Here is a 24,658-nt window from a genome sequence, read left to right on the forward strand (position 1 = left end):
GAAAGATAAAGAATCAGTTGGACTTCAGTTTTGTATGCATCTTGATGACTAGTGGGAAATACAATTGATATACTGGAAATCCAGAGTAATAGGAGACTTAAACAGTAATAAAAATTGCACTTAAGGAAGTTTAGTCATCTAATACTTAAGATGAACTGGAGATAAATGGTAATGGAGTCATAAAGGCATCCCTGATTAGGGTGGATTTGAGCACACACATGAGATGACAATAGGAATTTTGTTGGTTTAGTAAGTCATTGAAGCAACAAAAAAGAAACTTGAAAAATATGCCAAAACTATAGTTTGGAAGTCATTAGCAAAGAGATCATTTTTCAAGTCATAAGTTGAAATATAAAACATGGATAGCAGTGGATTAGTACCTTTGAAATTGTCCACTACCTGTGTTATCAGCAAAAATAACAGAATAGATACACACACACACACACACACTCACACACACAGAACAAACAAACATAAATGTAAAATAGAATTAAATAGCAATTCAGCAGACCAAAGAAAGCGTAAATACCACATGCTTTGCATGGACAGGTGCATATGTTGGCAATAAGAGTGTTGTTGGGGCTATTTAGGAAAGTGATTTTTATAGAATAAGAAACAGAAAAGTAAAGTTTAATGTCTAATTGAAAATATGCCAACCTTATTAGAGCTATGACTGTCAGGCTGTCATCTGACAGTTACCTTGCTATCTGATAAATGAGTTTGAATACATTGACTAGTCTGAACTAATTGATGCAGGGATCCAGTGCTTCTCCACATTGACTTTCCATTAGAATCACCTTGAGGATATTCAAAAACAAACAAACAAAACTGATCCCCAGGGTCTTATCATAGAGTAAATATATTAGAATATCTAAAGGTAGAAGTATGGTACTTGGTTCTTTAAAAAAATCTCCCCAGTGATTCTAATCCATAGTATAAAAATGAGAATCATTGTAAGCTTTATATTTTTTTTCTTTCTGAACTTTCAACTCAGGTACTAGTCCTTTTGTTTTTAAATTTTTCAATTAAATTTATTGGAGTGACATTGGTTAATAAAATTATATAGGTTTCAAGTGCACAATTCTATAATACATCATCTGGATATTGCGTTGTGTGTTTACCACCTAAAGTCAGAGCAGATACTAGATGAAGAGCAAAATTGAAGTTATTCTCCACTTTACTATACAATTACGTTTATGCAACAGAATCACTTACATATTTCAGAACTATCTGGTTAAATAATCTTCAACCAATGTGATCACATTCACTGATCATATTAATTAGTCTTTTCTTACCTGATATTCTGAAGAAACTACTGAAAATATGTACAATGGCTAAGTGAAACATAGTCATGGAAATTGCTGGAGGTTAAACCATTGTTGTGGTTATCAGCATTCTATAATAATTCTAGGACATGCTTGGTAATTTACACCACAACTCTACTTTGACATTTGTAGACTAAACTGTGTTATTATAGATCATAAAATAAGTGCTTATAACTTTACACTTTTTTCATATGATCTTTTTTTTTTTAAATTTCAACTTTAAAAATAACAGGTATCCAAATGGCAGTATTTTAACTGGTGAATTTGGCAGTATTTTAACTGGTGATGTCTCTTTACTGCCAATAATTAATGAAAACATAGGCACTGATATCCTGAGAATGCATTTTCAAAGATTTCACAATATGATAGTAATTAAAAATAAACTGTTAACTGTTCATGTGTTAATATGCATAATAGTATGTCACTGAATATGAACATCAAATTTAATTATTTGTAGGTCCATAAATAGAAAAATTGTTTTGTAGTTATTACTGGACTATAAAATTTTATTGTGACTTTCTATATTTAATCTATAATAACACAATACAGAAATATATTTATGTCAATTTTTAAATTAATATTTTTAATTTTTTAATTATGTGTTTTGATTCTTTTCTTTTTTCTGTTGTTACAGTAAATGAGGGAGGTATTAAAACAGCTTCCAATTTATGTCCAGATCCAGGTGAACCAGAAAATGGGAAGAGAGTTGGAACAGATTTTAGGTAATATTTTCAATTGTTTATTTCCTAATTCTGTTAAAGTTTATTTTAATTTAAATTTTAAAAATAATAATTTGGGATGAAGACATGGTGACTTACAATGGTAGGAGCTAGATGCCATTGCTGTGTAACTATAGATGATATTTCACTATTTTAAAGTGTCAAATAACATGAAAGAGCATTTTTGGAGTTTGTATTATAAAATTCTTCTCAGGCACTAAGTGAACATCATGGAATTTGGATTTGAATTCTGCTTATTATTGTCTGATCTTGGGTAAGTCACTCAGTTCTGTTTGTCCAAAATACTATTTCTATGTGTAAATCAAATTTCAGCAATAAGATCATTCAGCCCTGGCCGGTTGGCTCAGCGGTAGAGCGTCGGCCTAGCGTGCGGAGGACCTGAGTTCGATTCCCGGCCAGGGCACACAGGAGAAGCACCCATTTGCTTCTCCACCCCTCCGCCACGCTTTCCTCTCTGTCTCTCTCTTCCCCTCCCGCAGCCAGGGCTCCATTGGAGCAAAGATGGCCCTGGCGCTGGGGATGGCTCTGTGGCCTCTGCCTCAGGCGCTAGAGTGGCTCTGGTCGCAACATGGCGATGCCCAGGATGGGCAGAGCATCGCCCCCTGGTGGGCAGAGCGTCACCCCATGGTGGGCATGCCGGGTGGATCCCGGTCGGGCGCATGCGGGAGTCTGTCTGACTGTCTCTCCCCGTTTCCAGTTTCAGAAAAATGAAAAAAAAAAAAAAAAAAGATCATTCATATTTCTGTATGCCTTATAAAAGGAGTTAACTAAATGTAAGGAATTGAATATAATGGCAAAACTGCAGCTTCAGCATTTCCTATTAATTTCTCTGATCACAGGACCTTCTCACAGGCCTTCAAACACATATAAGTAAATAAATTATAGGAACCAGTTACTAACACAAAAACAGTCTTGTATGTACATAATCAATATTTTTATAATCACTGAGGAAATAAATAAGCAAATCCTTAGCAAAGTGGCGTTATCTTATAGAACTTGCTTTTTTGTGCTTACCATTTTGTGCTCTGTCTCCATGTTGAGAATCCATGCAGCTGTGTTTTGAAATCTTAAAAACTTTGTTTCTAATTTGAAATGCATTCGGAGAATCACATGCTTTTAAAGGGAGAAATGCCGCCAAAGAGATATAGAAGCTGCCAGCAATTTCTATATTGAAAGATATATTAAAAATTTAAATGTCTCTTAAAATTATAACCAACTGTCTGGGGAAGCACAGCTCTGGGGATCCTTCACTTACTCAGGTCTTCCTTATGCAGAATCAGTCTTGTCTGGTGCCTTTCTTCTAATGAGGTGTTACCAGACGGGGACATGAATTTGTATTTGTCTTAAAGGCATATAACAGTATTGGCTCCAAAATTTGGTTATTCATTTTGATCATTAAAATACTGATCCAACTCAGTGGTAAGAAAAAAAAAAGCAAGAAACTTGCTTCTCATCTGACAATATTAAAACACACTACTGTCATCAGGAAAAGCTGACTATCATTCTGAATAAATTCTATCACACACTTTTCTCCCCCTAAAACAAAGGGTCTGTAGAGCTATATACTAGCCAGAAAATGTGAGTCCACCTTCACCCATTCTCATACCATGAACTTTCCAAATATGCTAGTATACTCATTTATATATCTTACTTTGATAATTGCAAAAAGATCATTAATAGATAGATGCTTCCAACAGAATTCTATATATACCTACTTCACAAAATATTCTAAAGAGCCTATTGCCATGATACTTCCTTCCTTACTGCAGAGCTATTTCCTAATATCATGTAATGAATTATTGCATTATCTCTTATGTTATCAATGACTTATCTATTTTCATTTATTTACTTATTTTCTTATTTTCCAAGTGAGAGAAGGGGAGTAGAGTGACACACTCCCACCTATGCCCAGACCAGGATCCACCTGGCAAACCCCACTGGGAGCCGATGCTCTGCCCATCTGGGGCCATGCTCAAAACTGAGCTATTTTTAGCACCTGAGGCAAAGGCTCCATGGAGTCATTCTCATAGCTCAAACCAGTTGTACCATAACTGTGGGAAGGAAAGAAAGAGGGGGGGAGGGGTAGAGAAGTAGATGGTCACTTCTGTGTGCCCACCAGAATCGAACCTGGGACATCGCACACTGGGCCAACACTCTACCACTGAGCCAACTGGCTAGGGTGACTTATCCATTTTAAAATGAATTTTTCTCAGTCTTCATTTCCCTTGACCCTTCTGTCACCATTGTAACCTCTGATTTTTTTTTTCTTTTATTGTCTTCAATGACTAAGAAATATTTTGGTTTCCCTGAGTCTACTTGCTCTTACTACCCATTTTCACTCTTTTCTTATATCTACCTCTCTTTTTCATTCCCTAAATAGCATTTCCCAGTGTTGCATCTTCAACACTCCCTTCTTCTACTATGCATTTTGCATTAGAATACCATCACCTCTGAAGATTTTTAAAAATTATGACTATCCATATTTCTATCAAGTCTTTATTATTTTCATTCTTCTAAGATTTAGATTTTTAGTTTTAATGTTTTTAAAAATTGAAGTAGTATTCCCTCCCAAACAAGTAACATTATTACAAGTGACAGAACATAGAACCTGGAATAAGATGGACCTAATTTTAAATCCTGTCATTCTTTTTTCACTTGGGAAAGCTATTTATTCTCCCCAAAGTTCCATTTCCTTCTCAATAAAAATGGAAAGAGTAACACCAAGTTGTATTGCTATAGTGAAGGACTAGATGATGTAATAGCCATAAAATTGCCTAGTAAGTATCCAGAAAAAAGTACAGCTAATAAATGCTGGGACACCTGTGTTTACCTTTCTCTTCCTGATATTTCTATGGTTTTCCCAATGAATTCAGATTTTAAAGTCTTCATTCCTTTCCAAATTCTGTAACCTATTGATTCTACTTCTTCCAATTCATTAATTAATTCTTTCCAATTTTCGTTGTCTCCATTGTACTTTACAAGCTAAAGACTTCTCACCTGTAGAGCACCAATGGTCTCCTATGCTGGTGTAAGTTATATTGCATACTGATCTCTTAGATAAAAAGTCCTATTGCAAAGCTTCTGCTTTTTCAAAGCCTTGTATTTTCCCATAGTTCTTGAATTAAGAAATAGTATAATATTAATTATCACAAAGAGACATATATCACATTAGTTTAAAAGCAGTTGTAAAACTATTATTTTGTTCCTTATTAAAACATTCTTCATGTCAGTATTTCTGAGTACAGCTGTATGCAAGAAGTTTGCTCACTTAGCAATGGTAGACACAGACCCTGAATCCAGGGCTCGTAGCATGTTATTTGGTATTCTTTCCTTCTTGCTTATACATTTGCATACTAGCCTTTAAGTTTCTCCTTTATCCAGCCCACCCCAACTTTCTGACTTATTTTTAATTCAGCCATATTGTGCTACAGAATGCAAAGCATTCTTCTTTACCGAAAAGAAATCATTTTAATTATATACTGTGTATTTTTTAAAAGAAATACAAAAGGAAACTACTGTTCCCTTAAACTAGACAGTTGCTTAAGGCAAAATGTTATTGCCTGACCAGGCGGTGGCGCAGTGGAGAGAGCGTTGGACTGGGGTGCGGAAGACCCAGGTTCGAGACCCCAAGGTCGCTAGCTTGAGTGTGGGCTCATCTGGTTTAAGCAAAAGCTCACCAGCTTGGACCCAAGGTCGCTGGCTCGAGCAAGGGAGGCCCATGGTCAAGGCACATATGAGAATACAATTAATGAACAACTAAGGTGTCCCAACAAAAAACTGATGACTGATGCTTTTCATCTCTCTCTGCTCCCTGTCTGTCTGTCCCTATCTATCTCTCTCTCTGACTCTCTCTGTCTCAGTAAAAAAATTAAAAAAATGTTATTTCAAATGTCTCCTCTCTTTATATCAGCTCAGTCATGTAGCACATGCTATTCACTTTCTAGAATGTGATCCAGCCTATATATCCTTATAGGGAGCTATCTGTCCATTCTTCCGATGGATGCTTATCTTCCTTAGTTTCCCATAACATGTACTAATGTGCTCTTGGCTCATATGACATAAATTATATTCACATATGCCATTCTCTTACTGTTACTCTGGAATTTATTATGATTCTTCAATGAATATGTCATCATCATACCTTCTCATCACCAAGCTGAAACCAGTTTCGGTGCTTTGGAGAAGCCTCGTGAGTTCAGCTGGGGGACACCTGCTCTGCAACCTTCTTCTCATTTAAGATCAGGGCAATGGAGATTTAACATACTGTTATTGTTCATATGGAAAGTTATTTCTGACGTCTTTGAGGAGATTTTCTTAAAAGACATATTACCTACATCTACAAACAAAGATTAATGAAAGCTTAAATGTTCTGTGGTGGTTTGGGCTCGGACTGTTCAGGACAATATTCCCACATTAAAATTTGCTCTTATTTTTTTAATCTATTTTGAATTGTATAAATATATAAAAGATATAATGGGACTAGATTTTGGAAAGTTCCTCCTATTATGTTATCTAAGCTGACAGTACATTTAGGAAATAGGACTTATGAAAATACTAAGCATGGGTAGGTAATTTAAAAAGAAAATAAATGACATATAACAAGACTTAGTACTTTACTGTGTACACTTTCTGAGGAGATTGCCAAGTTACATACACTTGTTTTCTATCCTCGTGGTCTTTTTACTAAAGGGAAACAAGCTGTTATTGAAGTGTTATGGTAGACCTAATAAGAAAAGGTGATCAAGGAACAGTTTGAGGCTGCAGATAATTCAAATCATGATAATCTTTCATTATAATAAAGTTCAAAATATATTTATTCAGAAATATATTCAAATATTGCATTTGGGAAATAATATCTGATAACTCAACCTATGGCTATGTTAAGTATTTCTGCTTGTATAAAGTAGAAATAATTTGCTTATCCTAATAGACATTCCAAATTAGAGGGTAAGATTATTTTATGTATTTTATGCTACACATTATTAAATTACATTTTAAAAATAAGTCATAATAAAATAAACATCAAGAATAACTTCTAGCCTAACCAGGCAGTGACACAGTGGATAGAGCATTGGATTGGCTGTGACACAGAGAACCCAGGTTCTAAATCCCAAGGTCACCGGCTTGAGCGCGTATTCATTTGGCTTGAATGTGGGCTCATTGGGCTTGAGTGCAAGCTCACCAGCTTGAGCGTGGGATCACAGACATGACCCCATGGTCGCTGGCTTGACTCCAAGTTTACTGGTTTGAAGTCGAGGTTTGCTGGCTTGACCCTAAGTCACTGGCTTGAGCAAAGGGTCACTAGCTTTGCTGTAGCTCCCCACACCCCCGTCAAGGCACATATGAGAAAGCAATTAATGAACAACTAAGGAACTGCAATGAAGAATTGATGCTTCTCATCTCTCTCCCTTCCTGTCTGTCTGTCCCTATCTGTTCCTCTCTCTCTGATTCTCTCTCTCTATCTCTGTCTCTCTCACTAAAGAAATAAAAAACAAATAAAAAAGAATAACTTCTAGTGTCACCATTAATGCTAAGAACACTTAAATACAAAATTCAATGTCAGATCTGTCAGCCTTTCCCATGCTGCATCGAAGCAGTTATTCTGCTGTAGTGTTCTCTAACTTTCCATAGAAAAACATTTAAGAAAATAACCTTATTATGATGGAAATGCTATGGGATTTGGACATAATGGATGAAGTGATACGTGACCTTAATCATCTAATATGAGATGGATTATAATAATGAAGTAAAATAAGAAAAAGAGAAAAAATAGAAGATAAAATACAAGAGGAAATGTCTATGAGTAATGAGAAGGTTTTAGATTATACAAGGTGGATAACACAAGAGATTTGGGGTAAAATGAAAAAAATAAAAATAATCTGTCAAATCATCGGTTAACCAAATGTAGAAATAGAAGAGAGATTTCCATGCACTGCAGACTAAATTAGCATTTTTCTTATAAAAAATTTTTGTAGAATTATTAGCTGCTTATAATTGCACTCCTTCATATCCAATATATCAGGAAGTCCTGTTGATTCTATTCTCCAAAATATGGAAATACACTCAATACTCTTCATTTAATTAAAACCTCCCTAATTCAAGCCACTATCATCTCTGCCTTGAATCACTAATACAGTTTTAAATGATCTCTCTGCTGCTCTTGTTATCTATGATGCATTCACCATAGATCCATCAGAGTGATTTTTAAAAAACATAGATCCAATTATATCAGTTCCCTGCTTAAATTCCTCCAACGACTTAGAGATTCCCCCCTTGTACTTAGAACAAAACTGATACTCTGAAAAATAATTTTGATTGACCCTGCTCTGTCTTTTCCTCACTCGGCCTCTTATGGATCATTGTCCCCATCTCCTGCTCTGATCCAGTCATACTGGCCTTTTCTCTGTCCTTGAAACAAATCTAGTTTATTCCTACTTGGAGCTCATTCTAGCAGATTCCTCTACCAGTAACTGACTCTTTACTATTAAGATGCCAGATTACAGTATTTCCCCATGTATAAGATGCACCCTCTTTCAAAAAATTTGGGATCTAAACACGAAGTGCACCTTATACAGTGGTTATACATTTTTTTTAACTTGCATTTCCCGCTTTTTCACGCTTGTTGAGGAATTGTATGAATTTTCTGATGAATAAAACTTGAGGAGTTGTATGAGTTTAATGATGAATAAAACCTGAGTTCAATAACTTTATGTAATACATTTGATTTCAAATTTTGGACATCAAAATTAAGGTGCGTCTTATATGTGGGGAGATGCTATAAATGCAGCCTTCCCAAAGGGTCATTTCTGACCCCTGAAAACATTTCTCTATCACTGATATTATTTCTACATAGTACTTGTCATCTGATACTATTCTATTTGCTTTTTCATTTACTACCTCTGTGCTAATCCTTGTCCTGATTGCTCTCAATATCATTCTTACATCTTTTCTGCTCTGATGTCGTGGGGGGAGTTAGGGAAGGAGCCTTTCAGGCTGAGTGTCCTAGGCTTCTTGCTGACTTTGACCTTTCATAGGTACTAGCAGGAAAGTGGAAGATATAAAGCAAGGAGAACCCAGCGATTATTTCTTTCTGTCTCCCTGCCTTCCTGCCTGTATGGAGCTTCTGACATAACAGGCGCAATAGGACTGTCACTTTTTTTTTAAGCAAGTCAATTCATCCCCTGGGTTCCAGTTACACTAATCTCTGGGTACCATGCTGTCTTTTTAAGTGTCTCAGCTCTTTCATTGCCTAATTATAACGAACATCTTGTATTAAATTTCTCCCTTGGAAAGGCCTAATGTGATTTCTGTTTTGTATTTAGAACCTCACTGATAGAGATTGTCTCTCCCCACTAAAATGTGAACTTCATGAGAATGGGACCTGTCCTGTCTTGTTTGTCTATTAATTGTTATGCTTATAAGCTGGGGTTTAAAAAAAAGAAAGCATTTTAGGGGGCCTAGTCCCAGAGACTAAGATAATTACACCTGGCATAATGAGTTCAAACTCTTCAATAGTACATGAAACAAGCTTTTATCAAAACATATTTTAGAAGGATAGAGCTCTCATAGTAGATAAAACTTTCAGGTAGGTTTTTGTTGTTGTTGTTGTTATTGTTCAGTGAACCTAAGTATTTATTTTCTATATTCCTTTCTTCAGTTAGAGTTAAAGGAGAAAGAAGAGGGAAAATTCTAACACTGAGCTAGGTCTACAGATATTGTAAGAGTTGTTCAATTCAATGAACATTTATTGAATGTCTACAGTGTGGCAGACATTATGTCCATTGCTATAGACACAAAGATGAGAAAGGAGTCTTTGATTGTATAGAAGAAGAAAACCAAACAGCCTGACCTGTGGTGGCGTAGTGGATAAAAGCATCGACCTGGAATGCTGAGATCCTCTGTTTGAAACCCTGGGCTTGCCTCCGCAAGGCACCAACAGCAAGCAATTAATGAACAACTGAAGTGAAGGAGCTATGAGTTGATACTTTTTCCCCGCCCCCATAGATCATAGATCAATTTTTTAAAGGAAGAAATAAAAGTTTATAATGCACTGTGATAAGTAAAATTAGAGAATTTCTGAATGAGGGTAGGGCATAGGGACCACACAGAGCTCTGTGCATACAGAATATTCAGTGTAAAGCCAGCAGCTGGGGCCACCATCACAGCAGCCTGGCTCATGCAGGTTCGCATTGGATTCGGACAATTGGTTAAGAAACAATGGAGCCAAAAACTGGTGGGCCATAGTCTTTAATCCTAGCTTGCACCCGGCAGGCAAGTAAAAACACACACTGGGCTCCAAAACCCACTCACATTCAGTGCTCACAAAGATACTGACTTATCTGAGTTTCCAAGAATCAAAGGTTTCTAGCTCACCAGACTTATTCACCTCTGTTCCCCATTTCCTTCCTTCTCCCTGCACAAACTGCACAAACTGGCCTCTCACTCAACACTCCGCCATCTTGGCTGCTTCTCCTAGCCACATGGCCTCTTTCTGCTCTCTGCTCTGCTCTTTTCTCTAATAATAATCTCAGGAACCAAGAGCAAGCTCCCGTTCTGCCCCTATTTTATAGTGTAGAAATCCAAACCTTTAATCCAATATACAAAATAGGGAAGTCTCTAATACAAAGTCACTTATCTGAGGCATGATGGGATTGTACCATCCCACATCAAAAAAGGGTGGGAAAGGCTTAGTCCTAAAACCAAGCCCCAGGCTACAAGGATTCTGCCTGCCCAAAGCCAGCCCCCAACACACATTAATATCACCTGGGCAACATCCTCCACGTGGGCAGCGTCATCTTTAACAAAGTGAGCATAATACATTTTATTTCCCAACATTCAGCAAGAGCTTATTTTGCTGATTGTAAGTACAAAGTGGGGTGGTAGATAAAGCCCACAGAGGAGATTGCCAAGGAGGCAAGAAATTGGGATGTATTCCCAACTGATAGAATAGTACAGTGATGTACACTTACTCTACAAAAACTATGTAATTTTAAACAATACAAGAAGGGAAAGGCAATGTTGTATAATATAAGGTAACTTCTAAACTCATTGTATTTTATTTTATTTTTATTTTTATTGTATTTTTATGAAATTGGAAAGGGGAGGCAGTCAGACAGACTCCTGCATGCGCCCGGCCCAGATCCACCCAGCATGCCCACCAGGGGGCGATGCTCTCCCCATCTGGGGCGTCGCTCTGTTGCAACCAGGGCCATTCTAGCGCCTAAGGCAGAGGCCACAGAGCCATCCTCAGCACCCGGGCCATCTTTGCTCCAATGGAGCCTTGGCTGCAGGAGGGGAAGAGAGAGACAGAGAGGAAGGAGAGGGGAGAAGCAGATGGGCACTTCTCCTGTGTGCCCTGGTCGGGAATCGAACCCGGGACTCCTGCACGCCAGGCCAATGCTCTATCACTGAGCCAACCGGCCAGGGCCTCTAAACTCCTTTTATAAGTTATTTCAAGTAAGGAAATACCCAATGGAAATTTTACAAATAAATATTTTTTTTTCCAAATAACAAGAAGCTTGGGAGAAGTATTTTCTGGCATACATTCAGCTTCTCAGTAATGGCAATAAACCCCAACCCTTTTTCCATATTTTGAAATATACTTTTCTTCATCATTGTTAGTCTATTAGTTTTGAAACTTGTGCTGATTGTCTCAGGAGGGAAATATAGCTGCTATTACTCTTGCTCCACATAGCAATCCCTCCAGATATCAAACTTAACAGCCAAGAGTTTTCTCTTGTTTAGAACTTACATTTTTGTTTAGGAAGAAAAAGCCTTAGCCAACTTCCATTTCACTGGCCACAGATGGTTGACATATGCACCTTTGAAATCATCGATAGCCTAGTGGAATGAGATCAATTTTCCTGGGGAATGAGATCATGATTAAAGTAAGCATGAGTCTTCTCTAGGACTGGCAGGGAGATTAAGCACATCTACCCACATCCTGAAGAAATTAGGGTCTATTTACCAGGTAAAAGATCATTGTTGAAATGTATCAGGTAGTGTCTGCCAGATACAGACAACATATAAAAGCTTTTTATGAATTGGTCTCAATTTTGTTCTCAATCTTGTGTATCATCATTCCATTATTCCACATTGATTCCACTCCCTCTTTCAATTTCCACTTCCACATGCATGCTTTTTAACACACACACCAAACAGGCAAGCCACATTCAACTGCTGTTGTTCCCAGAATCTATCATGCTTGTAACCTATGAGAATTTTGTATGCTGTTTTTCTTACCTGGGATGCCCTTCTCCTCCTCCTTCCCTCCTCCCTCCCCCTCATTCTCCTCCTACTTCTTCTTTTGTTTTCATGCTTTGCTAAACCTTCACTGTCATATTAGGTTTCATTCCCAACTGCCTTTATTAGATGCTTACCTTTCTTCTTTAATAGCAATCTATACATTTAAAATAAGTTACCACAATTTATTTATTTTTTCTATTTGTCTCTCCTATATGTTCATAAAAACTTTGAGAAGGGAATATCGTATCTCTTTTCAAATATTGCATACTCTGCATCCCCCTGTCCTAACATATAGCATAGATTGCAATAATCATGGTCAGTAGCTAGCTTTCTATTTAGTTGAGCCTGCATATTACTTAAAGAAGAAACTCCGTATAGAATATAAATGGCTTTAATCAGGCAGATATTCACCTTCTCACGATCAAATTTTGGCCTTGATTGTCTATAAAATATTTGATGTAGTAACTCCTACATAAGTACTCAGTAACTGTGTATTGAATAATTCATGGAGGCCCAGGCCGGTTGTCTCAGTGGTAAAGCGTAGACCTGGTATGTGGAAGTCCCAGGTTCATTTCTTGGTCAGGGCACACAGGAGAAGCAACCATCTGCTTCTGCACCTGCCCTCTCTCCCCCTCCCGCAGTCATGCCTCATTCAAACAAGTTGACCACCCCCCTGGGCATTGAGGATGACACCATGGCCTTGCCTCCGGTGCTGGAGTGGTTCCATTGCTGAGCAATGGTGCAAGGCTCCAGATGGGCAGAGCATCGCCCCTTAGTGGGCTTACCAGGTGGATTCCAGTTGGGGTGCATGTGGGAGTCTGTCTCTCTGATTCCTCACCTTTCAGTTAGTTAAAAAAAATTCATGGTTTAATGAATAAATATTTACAAGTATTGAAGAAGTTTATGTCTTGATTGAGCAAAAAATGGTGGTACTATGCAATAAACTTGGAAATATAGAAAGAATAGGTCTCAAGAAAAAGAGTTCAACTTGGAATAATTTGTGATTTTTCTGTGAAACATTCAGGTGATTAGAAAAAGAGATTAAGGCTGGAGGTATGAATATGTAAGATGGAAATTGAAGCTAAGTGTACCAGGTGCCCTGCCAGAATCCCCTCCACACTCACCCCTTCCATGCCTGTTCAACTAAGGGCGGCAACTGTAAGCAACTGTGACTCTAAGAGGAGTCCACTGGGTGGACCAGCCGCTCCTGGCAGTAATGGAGAGTGACCACTAATGGGTATGGGGCTTTGTTTTGAAGTGATAATATTCTGAAATTAGACAGTGGTGATATTGTATAACTTTGTGACTATACTAAAAACATTGAAAACAATATTTTCAAGCAAGAGGCTGAATCACGTCTGTTTCTAAGGATGGTTTGATATGTGTGTGAGAGGTCATGTGGGTTGCCATGTTGAAGGTGGGTGGAAATTGTAGGAGATAAAGTGAAAAGGGCAGAAAGCAGCCAGACCGTGAGAGATCCCTTATTTTATATCCCAAAGATCTTATACTTTATCCAGAAACAGCATGGAACCTCTGCAGAGCTTTTCACATGATACCTAATAATAGCTATTATTTCTAAAACATATTCCAGTAGATACTTGCTTCATGGCTATACCCACCTGATCCATATTCCCAGCTAACCACTAACTCGTTTATTCTCAAACCTCTTTATTCATTAGAACCATCTAAAAATTTTAATATAAACGTTCAGTTTCTTTTTTTCTTTTAGTTTTTATTTATTAAGTTTAGCAAGAGAGGAAAGGAAAACGATAGAGAAAGAGAGATAGAAAGAGAAACAGAAACATCCATCTGTTATTGTATGTGCCCTGACCGAAAATCCAACCAGCAACCTCTGTGCTTCAGAACAATATTCTAACCAACTAGGCTATCCAGCTAGAACTAAAAATTCAATTTCTTGATCTTTACCTCAGACATCAGAGGTGTGGTCAATATATTTAAATAACTAACAACTGCCCCCACAAGATTACAATGTGGGTGACCCTGGACACACTTTGAAAAACACTGCTATACATAAGAAATATATCTATATAATGGAGTATAATGGTTTAGCACAAAAAAAGTCCCTAGTTGCTTAGGATCACAGTGCCATTAATTTTTTAGTCATTTTTATTTTTTACAGTTCCACAAGCTCAAAGAAAAACATAACACTTGCATTTATTAAGTAGTTTGTCTTAGGGATTTATGTCCTAACAACTCAGCGCTGTTGTGCACTTCATAACTTCTCAAACCTTGGAATTAGATTGGATCTCGCCACTCTCATTTCCTGTTCCTCAGTGAAATGGTGTGGTCCTTGCGTTTAATCACTGCAGCTACAGAACATCCAGCTTCACAAAGTTATAATGTCAGTAAAGGAAACATAGCAATCTCATGTTGAATTAGCTTAAGCTAGCATTTGTACCAGCTTCATTTATCACTTCATATTCATTTAAAAATATCCCCTATTTTTTGTGAGCAGTATATAATGAATGATAGATGTCTGTGTTTCCTTCAACAATTTGAAGTACACTGCAGCCTCTTTGTGTTCACTGCAACAACCTGACCTGCCCAACACAGTTTAGAAACTGCAATTCTAGCCTGTAAAGAAAGGCAGAAAATAATCTACAATAAAAAAAAAATGAGCACTGGAACTTTTAGTTGTATTTTGGTAGGACCTGCTACATAAACTAGCTACTTCTGCACCTATTATTAGAGTCCAGACAAACAATATGAAGTGTTTATAAGTGCACTGCAACATGTCAGTAAATCCTGCCTCTAAATAAGCATGCTTTATCCTAGTACACTGCTGTCTGCCTGTCTGCTGTCTGTCAGGTTGTCCTTCAGGGTTCCCGTAGCTCCAAACAACAAACTCTAAGGGCAAAACCAGCCTGAACTCCTCACTAGTTCATACTCTTAGAACTCACAAAGTCTGACATACTGGAAATCAATTTGACCATGACAGAATTGGGAATAAAAAAAAATACCTGTGATTTGTTACTCTAAGTTTAATATCTCAAATAAAATTAATAATGTTAAGTTAGCAGTTCCCTCAACTTACTTCTACTTGCAAAGAAATCATTATGTTTAACTTTTCTCTGATTTATAACTTGGACGCTAAGAGTATATGTTACACTCTATTTGTAAATCTCTAGTTTGTGTATTATGGTCCTCAACTGACTTAGTCGTTGATGGAGAGAGCACACAGATAGTGGAAAGATGATAAGTGCAGAACCAGGCCTTCCCTAATAGTCATGGCAAGATATGTTGTAATTCCTAGCTGATCTACAATGAAAAATTGTAACTATTCATTGTATGTCATACCCTTGTCCAGTGCTCAGGATATTTTTATTTTAAAGTGAAGAGAAATCCATAGCCCAAATCAAAAGTACAGAAGTCTTCTTCATTGTCACACAACTCTTGATAATATGTAGCACAACTATGTGTATTTTATTACAATAGTTATTCTTGTAGACTTTCTGAATTTTTTTATCTGAGAAGTGAACCTCAGAAATTACCTGGTAATTTCCTTGTCACTCACTACTCTTCAATCCCTATTTTGGATTTCAGAAAGCTGATACTGAGACTTGCTCAACATTTATTAAACCACTACCTCTTGTTTGTAGTTTTAGTTTTTTGTTTTTACTGGGAAAGATTTTGACTGCAGGAAAAGACATTAATTGCAAATTTATTTTAATTGGAATTGTGTAATTTTCATGATATTAGAAGAATTGCCTTATAGCACAGTGTCTATATTAAATGAGAATGATTTAAAAGTTAAATACATAGAACTTCAAAGTTAGACACTCTTTATTCACTAAAGATTCACAACAGCATAAAATCATGATTAAATATTTGAGGTATACTGGTTTTGTCATATTTACTTTAATATAAAACAGACTGACTCATAAAATGTTACAACTATAATGCATCTAGAGATAATCTAATCCAATCTACTTGAAATGTTCCTCAATGGGCTATAATCCTGATAAACGGATTGTGAAACATTGAGTTTATTTTAGGTTACAGGATTAATATGGTAGTGGCAGCTTGATAGCCAAATTTGTTTTACTGACACATGCAATGATCTATTATTAATTGTCAGCATCTCCATATAGCTTTGAAGGTATAAATATTAAATGTGGTAGTCAGTGTTCAATCCTAGTTGTCCTTCCAATCTATAAAACATTGAACATGAGCAAACAATGAGGTAGTTTCTTTGTGTATTCCTCTTTGTAGTTTAAATATCACCCACAAAACGCCTTGTGGGTTAGTCTTGCATATTTTTATTTCTTTGGTGAAAATAAATGACATTCATAACTGGTACAGGAGTAGGTCAAATGGGATTCTCTACAGAACAGTGCTTTGTAAATTGGAAAGCCCTATTTAAATATTGTTTTTTAATGTTCTTTAAAAAATTATTCTTACAAGGTTCAGTTCTTCTATACTTCTAGAATGTTTTCTTATTTTGACTTTAATTTTTTAAACTTCCACTTCAATTGCTTTATTCCTCTATGACGGCTATTCTTAAACACAGAGTGACAGTCATTTGGGGGACTTTTTACAGTTAATTGATTACCAATATTACAATGTAAAGAGTTTTTAATAACCAAAACTTTAAAAAGTTAGAGACAAATAAGGCTATCCTCATTGTGTTGTTTAGTTCATGCTAATAGGAGTGCAGGTGTGCAGGGAAGAGGAGGAGAAGAGCGATGGCTACATACAGAACAAACACAGTGTGCGGGAGGGTCATGTTATCGTGGCTGTGCCTATGCAAGGCATGCTTTATGAATGGCCACGTGTGAACTTCAAAAAACACATGATAGAAACTGTTAAGAAGCTTACCAACCTAACATCACAGAATTAAAACTTTTCAGACCTTTTTTTTTCTTTTTTCTTTGCTAATTTTACTTTACATTTTGATTATATATCAGATTCTAATTCCTAATTTCATGAACTGCTCTCTGTTCCAAGGTTGTAACACAAAAATCATGCAAAATATATTATAGTTTTTTAAGTAATACTGTTTTAAAGGTTTATCGACCTGAAATGGTTTAATCCTTACCTCATTTAAACATTTCTATCACAGAATAAAAGTTTTTCTTTATATTTTTATATAAATTTTATTTTGTCTTTTAAGAATGTGTTTATATGGTGATTATTTTGGAGAATTCTGTCACTTCCTAACCTTTATTACTACTATTATTCAAAAGTACTGTTTACTAATTTATTTCTTTTTTTCATCAAAAGGTATCATTATCTATGTGCTTTTCTCTTACTTTATGACAGTTATGAAACTGTATGGACTTCATTTGTAATATAAAAGCACTATGTTATCAAGGATTGAACATCTATGAAACAGTCATGCTCAATTAAAACACATAATTTGATCTAGCAGTTGTTGAATATAAGATGTAAACAAAGTAAAATCAAAGAAAAATAGCACACGATGACTAAGATTTATTGTGTAAACTCCAAAAAAAAAGAAATAAACATCAAGATAAAAGTAAAAACTTTAGTTGCTTTGTTATTCCACAATTATACTGAATTTTAAAATCTTGATATTTTATTAGCTATAATAAGCAAAGATATTCAAGGATACCGAAGAGTTAGCCACAGTTAACTTTGGAAGTTAATGAAAAGGGTTTGTAATAATAATCATTATCCTTTTTATCCTGAAGGTATAGAATTATAACTCTTTTTCATGGCTTTGCTTTAGCTTAGTTAGCCATTTAATTAGTGAAGAGCTGCTCTCAATACAAAAATCCACATTAATGTGTACCCCTCTTCAAAGAAAACAGAAACAGTGATTTGACAGACTATATGCACCCCATGTTCATTCCAGCATTATTTACAATATCCAGGATTTAGAAGCAGCCCAAGTGCCCATCAGTAGGGGGGATAAAAAGATGTGCTATATTTAAACAATGTAATACTACTCACCAGTAGAGGAGAAAAGAATCTTACCTTCTGGGACAGCATGAATCGATCCGTAGTATGCTAAATAAAATAAGCCAGTCAGAGAAAGAGACCATATAATTGCACTCGTATGTGGAATCTAATAAAATAAACTAATGAACAAAATAGAAAAAAAGAAATGTGCTGACCTCGTGCTCTTGTGTTTATCTCTGAACACTGTATTCCTTTTGGATTTGTTACTTTTTGTAGGATATTGCCTCATTTGGAAATGCTCCATTTCTCAACCCCTGTGGTTTCAAAGAAGTATATAAGTATATGAAATAAAACCATAAGAAGTAGAACTTCTTCCTAGTGATAGATTTTAAGCTGAAGTGAAATTAAATATTGGAAAGGTAGGAGCAGGTAGCAATATCACCTTCTAGGAATACTTTAAATTTTATACAAAATTTAAAATTTTACACAAAGGGCCTCTTTTGAGGAGAATAAGAGGGTGATAGCTGGTTTCAGTATTGACTGCATAAGCCGAGATGCCCAGGAAGAATAATTGGTTTCAGTATTTATGGCATAAGCCGAGATGCCCAGGAACAAAATCCAAATAAATCATAACCAACGGTGCAAAGACGGCAGTAGATTAGACTATAATATAAAGGTGTGTGAATGCTGAATTGGATTTTCCTTGCATTTAGCATAGACTTGGTTCTGTTGATACTATCTTTGAAAAGGAATGGCAGTTTAATAAGGGCAGTAAAATTAGCAATACCTATTTAAACAGCATAAGGTCTTTTAGTATCTTTTGAAGAAAAGTCTTGATGCATATTGAACATTTTCTGAAATATCTAAAAAACTTCTCAATATAATTTAGAACCCAAAACAACATATATTTAAAATAAAGTAATTTATGACCCCCTTAGAATAAATTATATGAATGTAACTTTTTCAACTTCCTAGTAAGTGGGTTAATACCATGACTTTAGCTTCTAGCTTAAAATGGCAGTTTGAATATTCATAAGAGAGAGAATGATTAATGGTACAGGTAATGAGGACAGGCATCCAAATCCAAAACCAGGTGGGGAAATAGCCCTTCTATAAGCAGAGACAGTTCTTCTATTTTTACAGTAAGAAAGAATGAGAATATGAATATGAATAAAAGAAAACTGAAATTCTGGAATTCGATTAAAAACTTTTAAAAATGTATGTATACATATAGTAATTTTCACCTTTTTAAATGTTTTTCCTTTTTAATTTATTGTGTTGACATTAATTTTTACATTTTTATTTTAGTGAGAGGAGGGGGGGCTGAGACAGACTCCAGCATGTGCCCTCACTGGGATCTACCTGGCAAGCACACTAGGGGGCGATGCTCTGCCCATCTGGGGCCCTTGCTCTGTTGCAGTGGGAGCCATTTTTTTAGAGCCTGATGTGGAGGCCATGGAGCCATCTTCAGCGCTTGAGGCCAACTTGCTCTAATTGAACCTTGGCTGCAGGAAAGGAGGAGGAGAGAGAGAGAAAAAGAGAGAGAGATGAGAGGAGGAAAGGTGGAGAAGCAGACAGGTGCCTCTCCTGTGTGCCCTGACTGGGAATCAAAGCTGGGACATCCACATGCTGGACAACACTCTACCACTGAGCCAACCAGCCAGGGCCACTTTTTACATTTTTATTGCTGATCTTTATTTCAACATTTTCTATAATAATCACAAATGACTTGTGTAATTTTAAAGATAATAAATCATAGAAATTTTCTACTCCAAATCTCATTTTGGTAAAAATTACCTCAGCTTTTTTAGTTGTGCAATAAAATCATTTTTGAAATTATTAATGTAAATACACTTCAGGATTCATTTGATTTTCAAAGATATTAAACTGATATTTTGAGGTCTTTCTGATACTTATTTTCTACATGGTCAGTAGTTGTTTTTAATTCACTTTAGAAATGATTTGCAGATACCTTAATGTTCAGGTCATTCTTCATGCCTGGAGAATTTCTAGTTTTACGCTGATAATTTAGAAGAAGATATGTCTGCTTTAGTGAGCAATTGTTACATCCGTCCACATGTAAGATGGACCTGCAGATCAAACAAACAAACAAACAAACAAACAAAATCCTGAAACACAGATTCACTCTCGATGTCATGCTCTCGGCATTCCTTGTACTTATTTTTTCAATCCTCTTCTCTGGCCCACCCACCATTGTTCGTTCTTCTTATCCCTATATTAGTTCATATTTTATTTATTTATGGGAATAAAATTCTATTAGCTGTCTTGTGTTAAAAATAGGAAAAAATGTATATTTTGAAAAATTCATATTTTTAAGTGCTTGGATTTGCATGATATTATATAAATTATAGCATGATTTGCAATTATAAGTCCAGTTTTTGAAAAAGATAATAGCACTTAAACATGGGCCAGCATAATCATGGTGAAGATCAAACACTTGTTTTCCAAACTATGTCACTGCATATCATACAATTGATGATTTGATACTTTCACATTAAAAATGTGTTCAAGCATTTATTTATAGATGTAGGATATTGAGTAACCCAGTAAAGTGGAAGGTTTTATTTTTTGCTGGGTGGGTCAGATGTCTCTTCAGTGACAACAGAGAAATTAGTCACCACAGTATGGATACTTTCCTAGAAATACATCTTTTTCATGAAATTGAGCTGTAAGTTTTAAGTTTGATTCAAATAGTAAATCGGGTTAGAAAAAGAAAAAAGTGCACTTGTGCATGTATGGCCAGGGGCCACCATCGTGGCCATTCACATGCAGGTTCTCATTGAATATGGGCAGATGGTAAAGAAATGGCGGAGATGGAGGATACTGAGGCATTCTGTTTATTGGTGTGTCACCAAGACAGGCAAGCCACAAGAGAAGCCAAGGGAAAAACAGAAAACCTGCTTTTCCCATGGAGGGCAAGGGACCAGGGAAGTCCCTGCAATGGTGATAGCAGGAACCAAGAGAGTGAGCCCCTGATCTGTCCCCATTTTATAGTGTAGAAATCAAAACCTTTAATCCAATATACAAATAAGGAAGTCTCTGATACAAAGTCACTTATCTGAGGCATAATGGAATTCCTCATAAGAGTGCACCACCCCCTATCATGCAACAGTCAAGGGTGTGGGGGAAAGCTGAATTTTAATACTAAGCCTTAGGCTATAATAACTTTGCCAGCTTACAGCCTGTCTCCCACACCCAAAGTGAGCAAACATATATGTCATATTTAAAAACTTATTTGGGGCCTGACCCTGTGGTGGCACAGTGGATAAAGTGTCGACCTGGAATGCTGAGGTTGCCAATTCAAAACCCTGGGCTTGCCTGGTAAAGGCACATATGGGAGTTGATGCTTCCTGCTTCCTCCCTTCTTCTCTCTCTCTCTCTCTCTCTCTCTCTCTCTCTCTCTCCCCAATAAAAATGAATAAATTTTTTAAAATCTAAAATAAATAAATAAAATAAAAACGTATTTGACCAACAGTGTACAATACCCATTTCCTAGATATTACTGAGTGTGGTGGATTCTACCGAAAGGACTGGTTATTTCATTTATACTTATTCTCTTTGTGCTGTTTAGTACTTTTATATATTTAGTCTAGAAGTTACACTGTGATCTGGAGACTGGTGCTTGCAGATGCTTAAGAAAGAGTCTTTCCTTCAATGGTGGGAAAGGAATTAATGACTTTTACAATTATTTCCAGTCTGAGGAAAATAATTTAGTGTTGAATATGTATTAGGCCCCATGTACTGTATAAAAGCTATTTCATTACATGATCACAGCAGATGAGGAAGCTTGGAGGGACTTTTATTTTCTCATATCTGTAAAGCCAAGGAAGGGAAAGGTTAGGGTTTGAAAGATGTCCCTGACTCTGAAGTTTAAACTGTTAGCTGCAATTAAAACTATTTCCACAGTGTATATTTATTTATAATTTATTTAATTAAAAAATTTTAGGGGGGGAGAGGAGGGGAGATAGTGAGGCAGACTCCCTCATGTGTCCCAATCAGGATCCACCTGGCCACTCCATCTGGGGCTGATGCTTGAGTCCTGAGCTATTTTTTTTTTTTTAGCACCTGAGGCTGATGTACTTCAATGGAGCTATCCTCGGTGCCTGGGGCCAAGCTGCAACCAATGGAACCACTGTCTGTGGGAGGAGAAGAGGAAGAGAAGGAGGAGAGGGCGGGGGAGATAGGTTGATGGTCACTTCTGTGTGTCCTGACTGGGAATCAAACCTGGGACATCCATATGCTGGGCCAACGCTCTACCCACTTAGCCACAGACCACAGCCTCCCCAGTGTATTTAATGAAGAAAACACTGTTGCAATTGTTAGCTTTGGCTGGAGCTGAGGATATTTGAAGCAAAGACCACCAATGGCCTGTCTTTAGTATAGTCACAATGCATTTAGTTGTTTATTGTTACCAGTTGTTCTGTCTCCAGTATAAGTGAATTCCTTTGCTATAATCAAAAGAAACAAACTCACGCACTTGTTACAAGAGGCTATTTATTAGAATCAGCAAGAAGAACCTGGTTAAACAAGAATATTATAGCTATCTTTGACAAATAGATTGACCAATTATTAGTGAGACAATAAGTATTAAAATTATTTCTGTGAATCAGACTTATACTAAGGCCTTCTTTATTTATTTCATTTCATTTCATTTCATTTTCCTTTTTGTGACAGAGACAGAGAGAGACAGAGAGAGGTACAGAGAGGGACACACAGGAAGGGAGAGAGATGAGAAGATTCAATTCTTCTTTGCAGCACTGTAAAGCTAGTATCCAAGGCCACGATCACAGCCACATTGCCCATGCAGGTTCACATTGGATTTGGACAGTCAGTAAAGAAACAATGGAGTAAAAACTATGGGCCATCATCTTTAATCCTAGCTTGCACCCAGCGGGCAAGTAAAAACACACACTGGGCTCCAAAACCCATTCATTCAGTGCTCACAAAACTACTGACTTATCCGAGTTTCCTAGAATCAAAGGTTTCTAGCTCACCAGACTTATTCATCTCTGTTTCTCATCTCCTCTTTCTCCCTGCACAAACTCTGCACAAACTGGCTTCTCACTAACAGTCCGTCATCTTGGCTGCTTCTCTTGGCTTCCTCTACGTGGCCTTTCTCTACTCTGCTCTCTAATGCTAATCTCAGGAACCAAGAGAGCAAGCTCCCAGTCTGCCCAACTTTATAGTATAGAAATCAAAACCTTTAATCCAATATACAAAATAGGGAAGTCTCTAATAGAAAGTCACTTATCTGAGGCATGATGGGATTATACCACCCCACATCAAAAAGGGTGGAAAAGGTTTAGTCCTAAAACCAAGCCCCAGGCTACAAGGATCCTGCCTGCCCACAGCCCGCCCACAACACACATGAATATCACCTGGGCGACAGGCTTCCATGTGGCAGCACCATCTTTAACAAAGTGAGCATAATACATTTTATCTGCCCAACAATCCACCCCTATGCTCACTTTACTACCTACAATCTACACCACCAGCATCCCTGTGCAAGGAAATTAGGCACATTGCACAAATTACAACAGCACAAATCATACAGTTTCAACAATCACAAAGGTACACTTCACCAGTATCTGAGCACTTTGCCCAAAGCGCAAAATGTCCTCAGCCTTCTTTCTAGCCATGGGAAAAGCTTCCCAGGGCAGGGGAAGGGCCTCTAGCAAAGCCGCCCCCCCCACCCCCATCAGAGTATTTCACATTTTTCAAAATCCATAAATTCATCCAACAAAGGAGCCAGTTCCCACTCCGGTTGTAGTCCAGGAAATCAGTCCATGCACACGGGGCGTCAGCCACCCCCCTCATCCCTGCCATCCTGGCAGGTCTTACACTGTCCCAAGGAGGAGCACGTGGCAATGGCAGTCAGCATTTCCATCTCTGCTCCAGAGAGTATGATGGAATCCACCCCATGTCCCAAAATCACAAACCTACCAGGGACATAGCAAGTATTCCTTGCTGCTGGGCTTTCATCTTCTGGAGACTGCAGATTGCAACTCCAGCCTGATTCTCCTCATCCAGCAAAGAGGAACTGAAAACACCAGCTCCCGCTGCCGGGCTTGAGTCCTGGGCCACTGCCGCCTTCTGCTCTGCAGACCTTGCAGCTCCGGACCTGGCCTCAGCCTCAGCCTCAGCCCCAGTCTCCTGCTGCTGCTGGCTCTCCACAACATCCAGGGCAAGCTGTAACTCACGAACCTGTGATTCCTCCTCTAGCTGCTGCTCCATTTCCAGGTGAATCTTGCAAACCTGGTTGGGTTCCTGCTCCAGCGCTTCCTCCAGCTCCAGGGTCAGCATCTGTTTCTCCCACGTTTGCTCCACCTCCTTCTACTTCTCAGTTTGCAGGTCTCAGGCAGCCTCTTCCACAGAGCTCTCAGTTTCCTCATGCATGGCTGTAAAAGTCAGCCAACCTACGGCCCCCGAAAGGACAGACAT

The 24,658-nt window shown here is 37.4% G+C and overlaps 1 protein-coding gene across 3 annotated transcripts in view; it reads left to right on the forward strand.

The window, feature by feature from the left end:
• Positions 1-24,658, forward strand: part of CSMD3 (CUB and Sushi multiple domains 3) — a 1,246,722-nt gene that overhangs the window by 499,802 nt on the left and 722,262 nt on the right. For all 3 annotated transcript variants that reach the window (XM_066265798.1, XM_066265799.1, XM_066265800.1), the window contains one exon: positions 1,960-2,047. In XM_066265798.1, coding sequence (XP_066121895.1) covers positions 1,960-2,047 — 88 coding nt within the window. The remainder of the gene's footprint in view (positions 1-1,959; positions 2,048-24,658) is intronic.

This window comes from Saccopteryx bilineata, chromosome 3, assembly GCF_036850765.1.
Source record: "Saccopteryx bilineata isolate mSacBil1 chromosome 3, mSacBil1_pri_phased_curated, whole genome shotgun sequence".
Taxonomy (NCBI): domain Eukaryota; kingdom Metazoa; phylum Chordata; class Mammalia; order Chiroptera; family Emballonuridae; genus Saccopteryx; species Saccopteryx bilineata.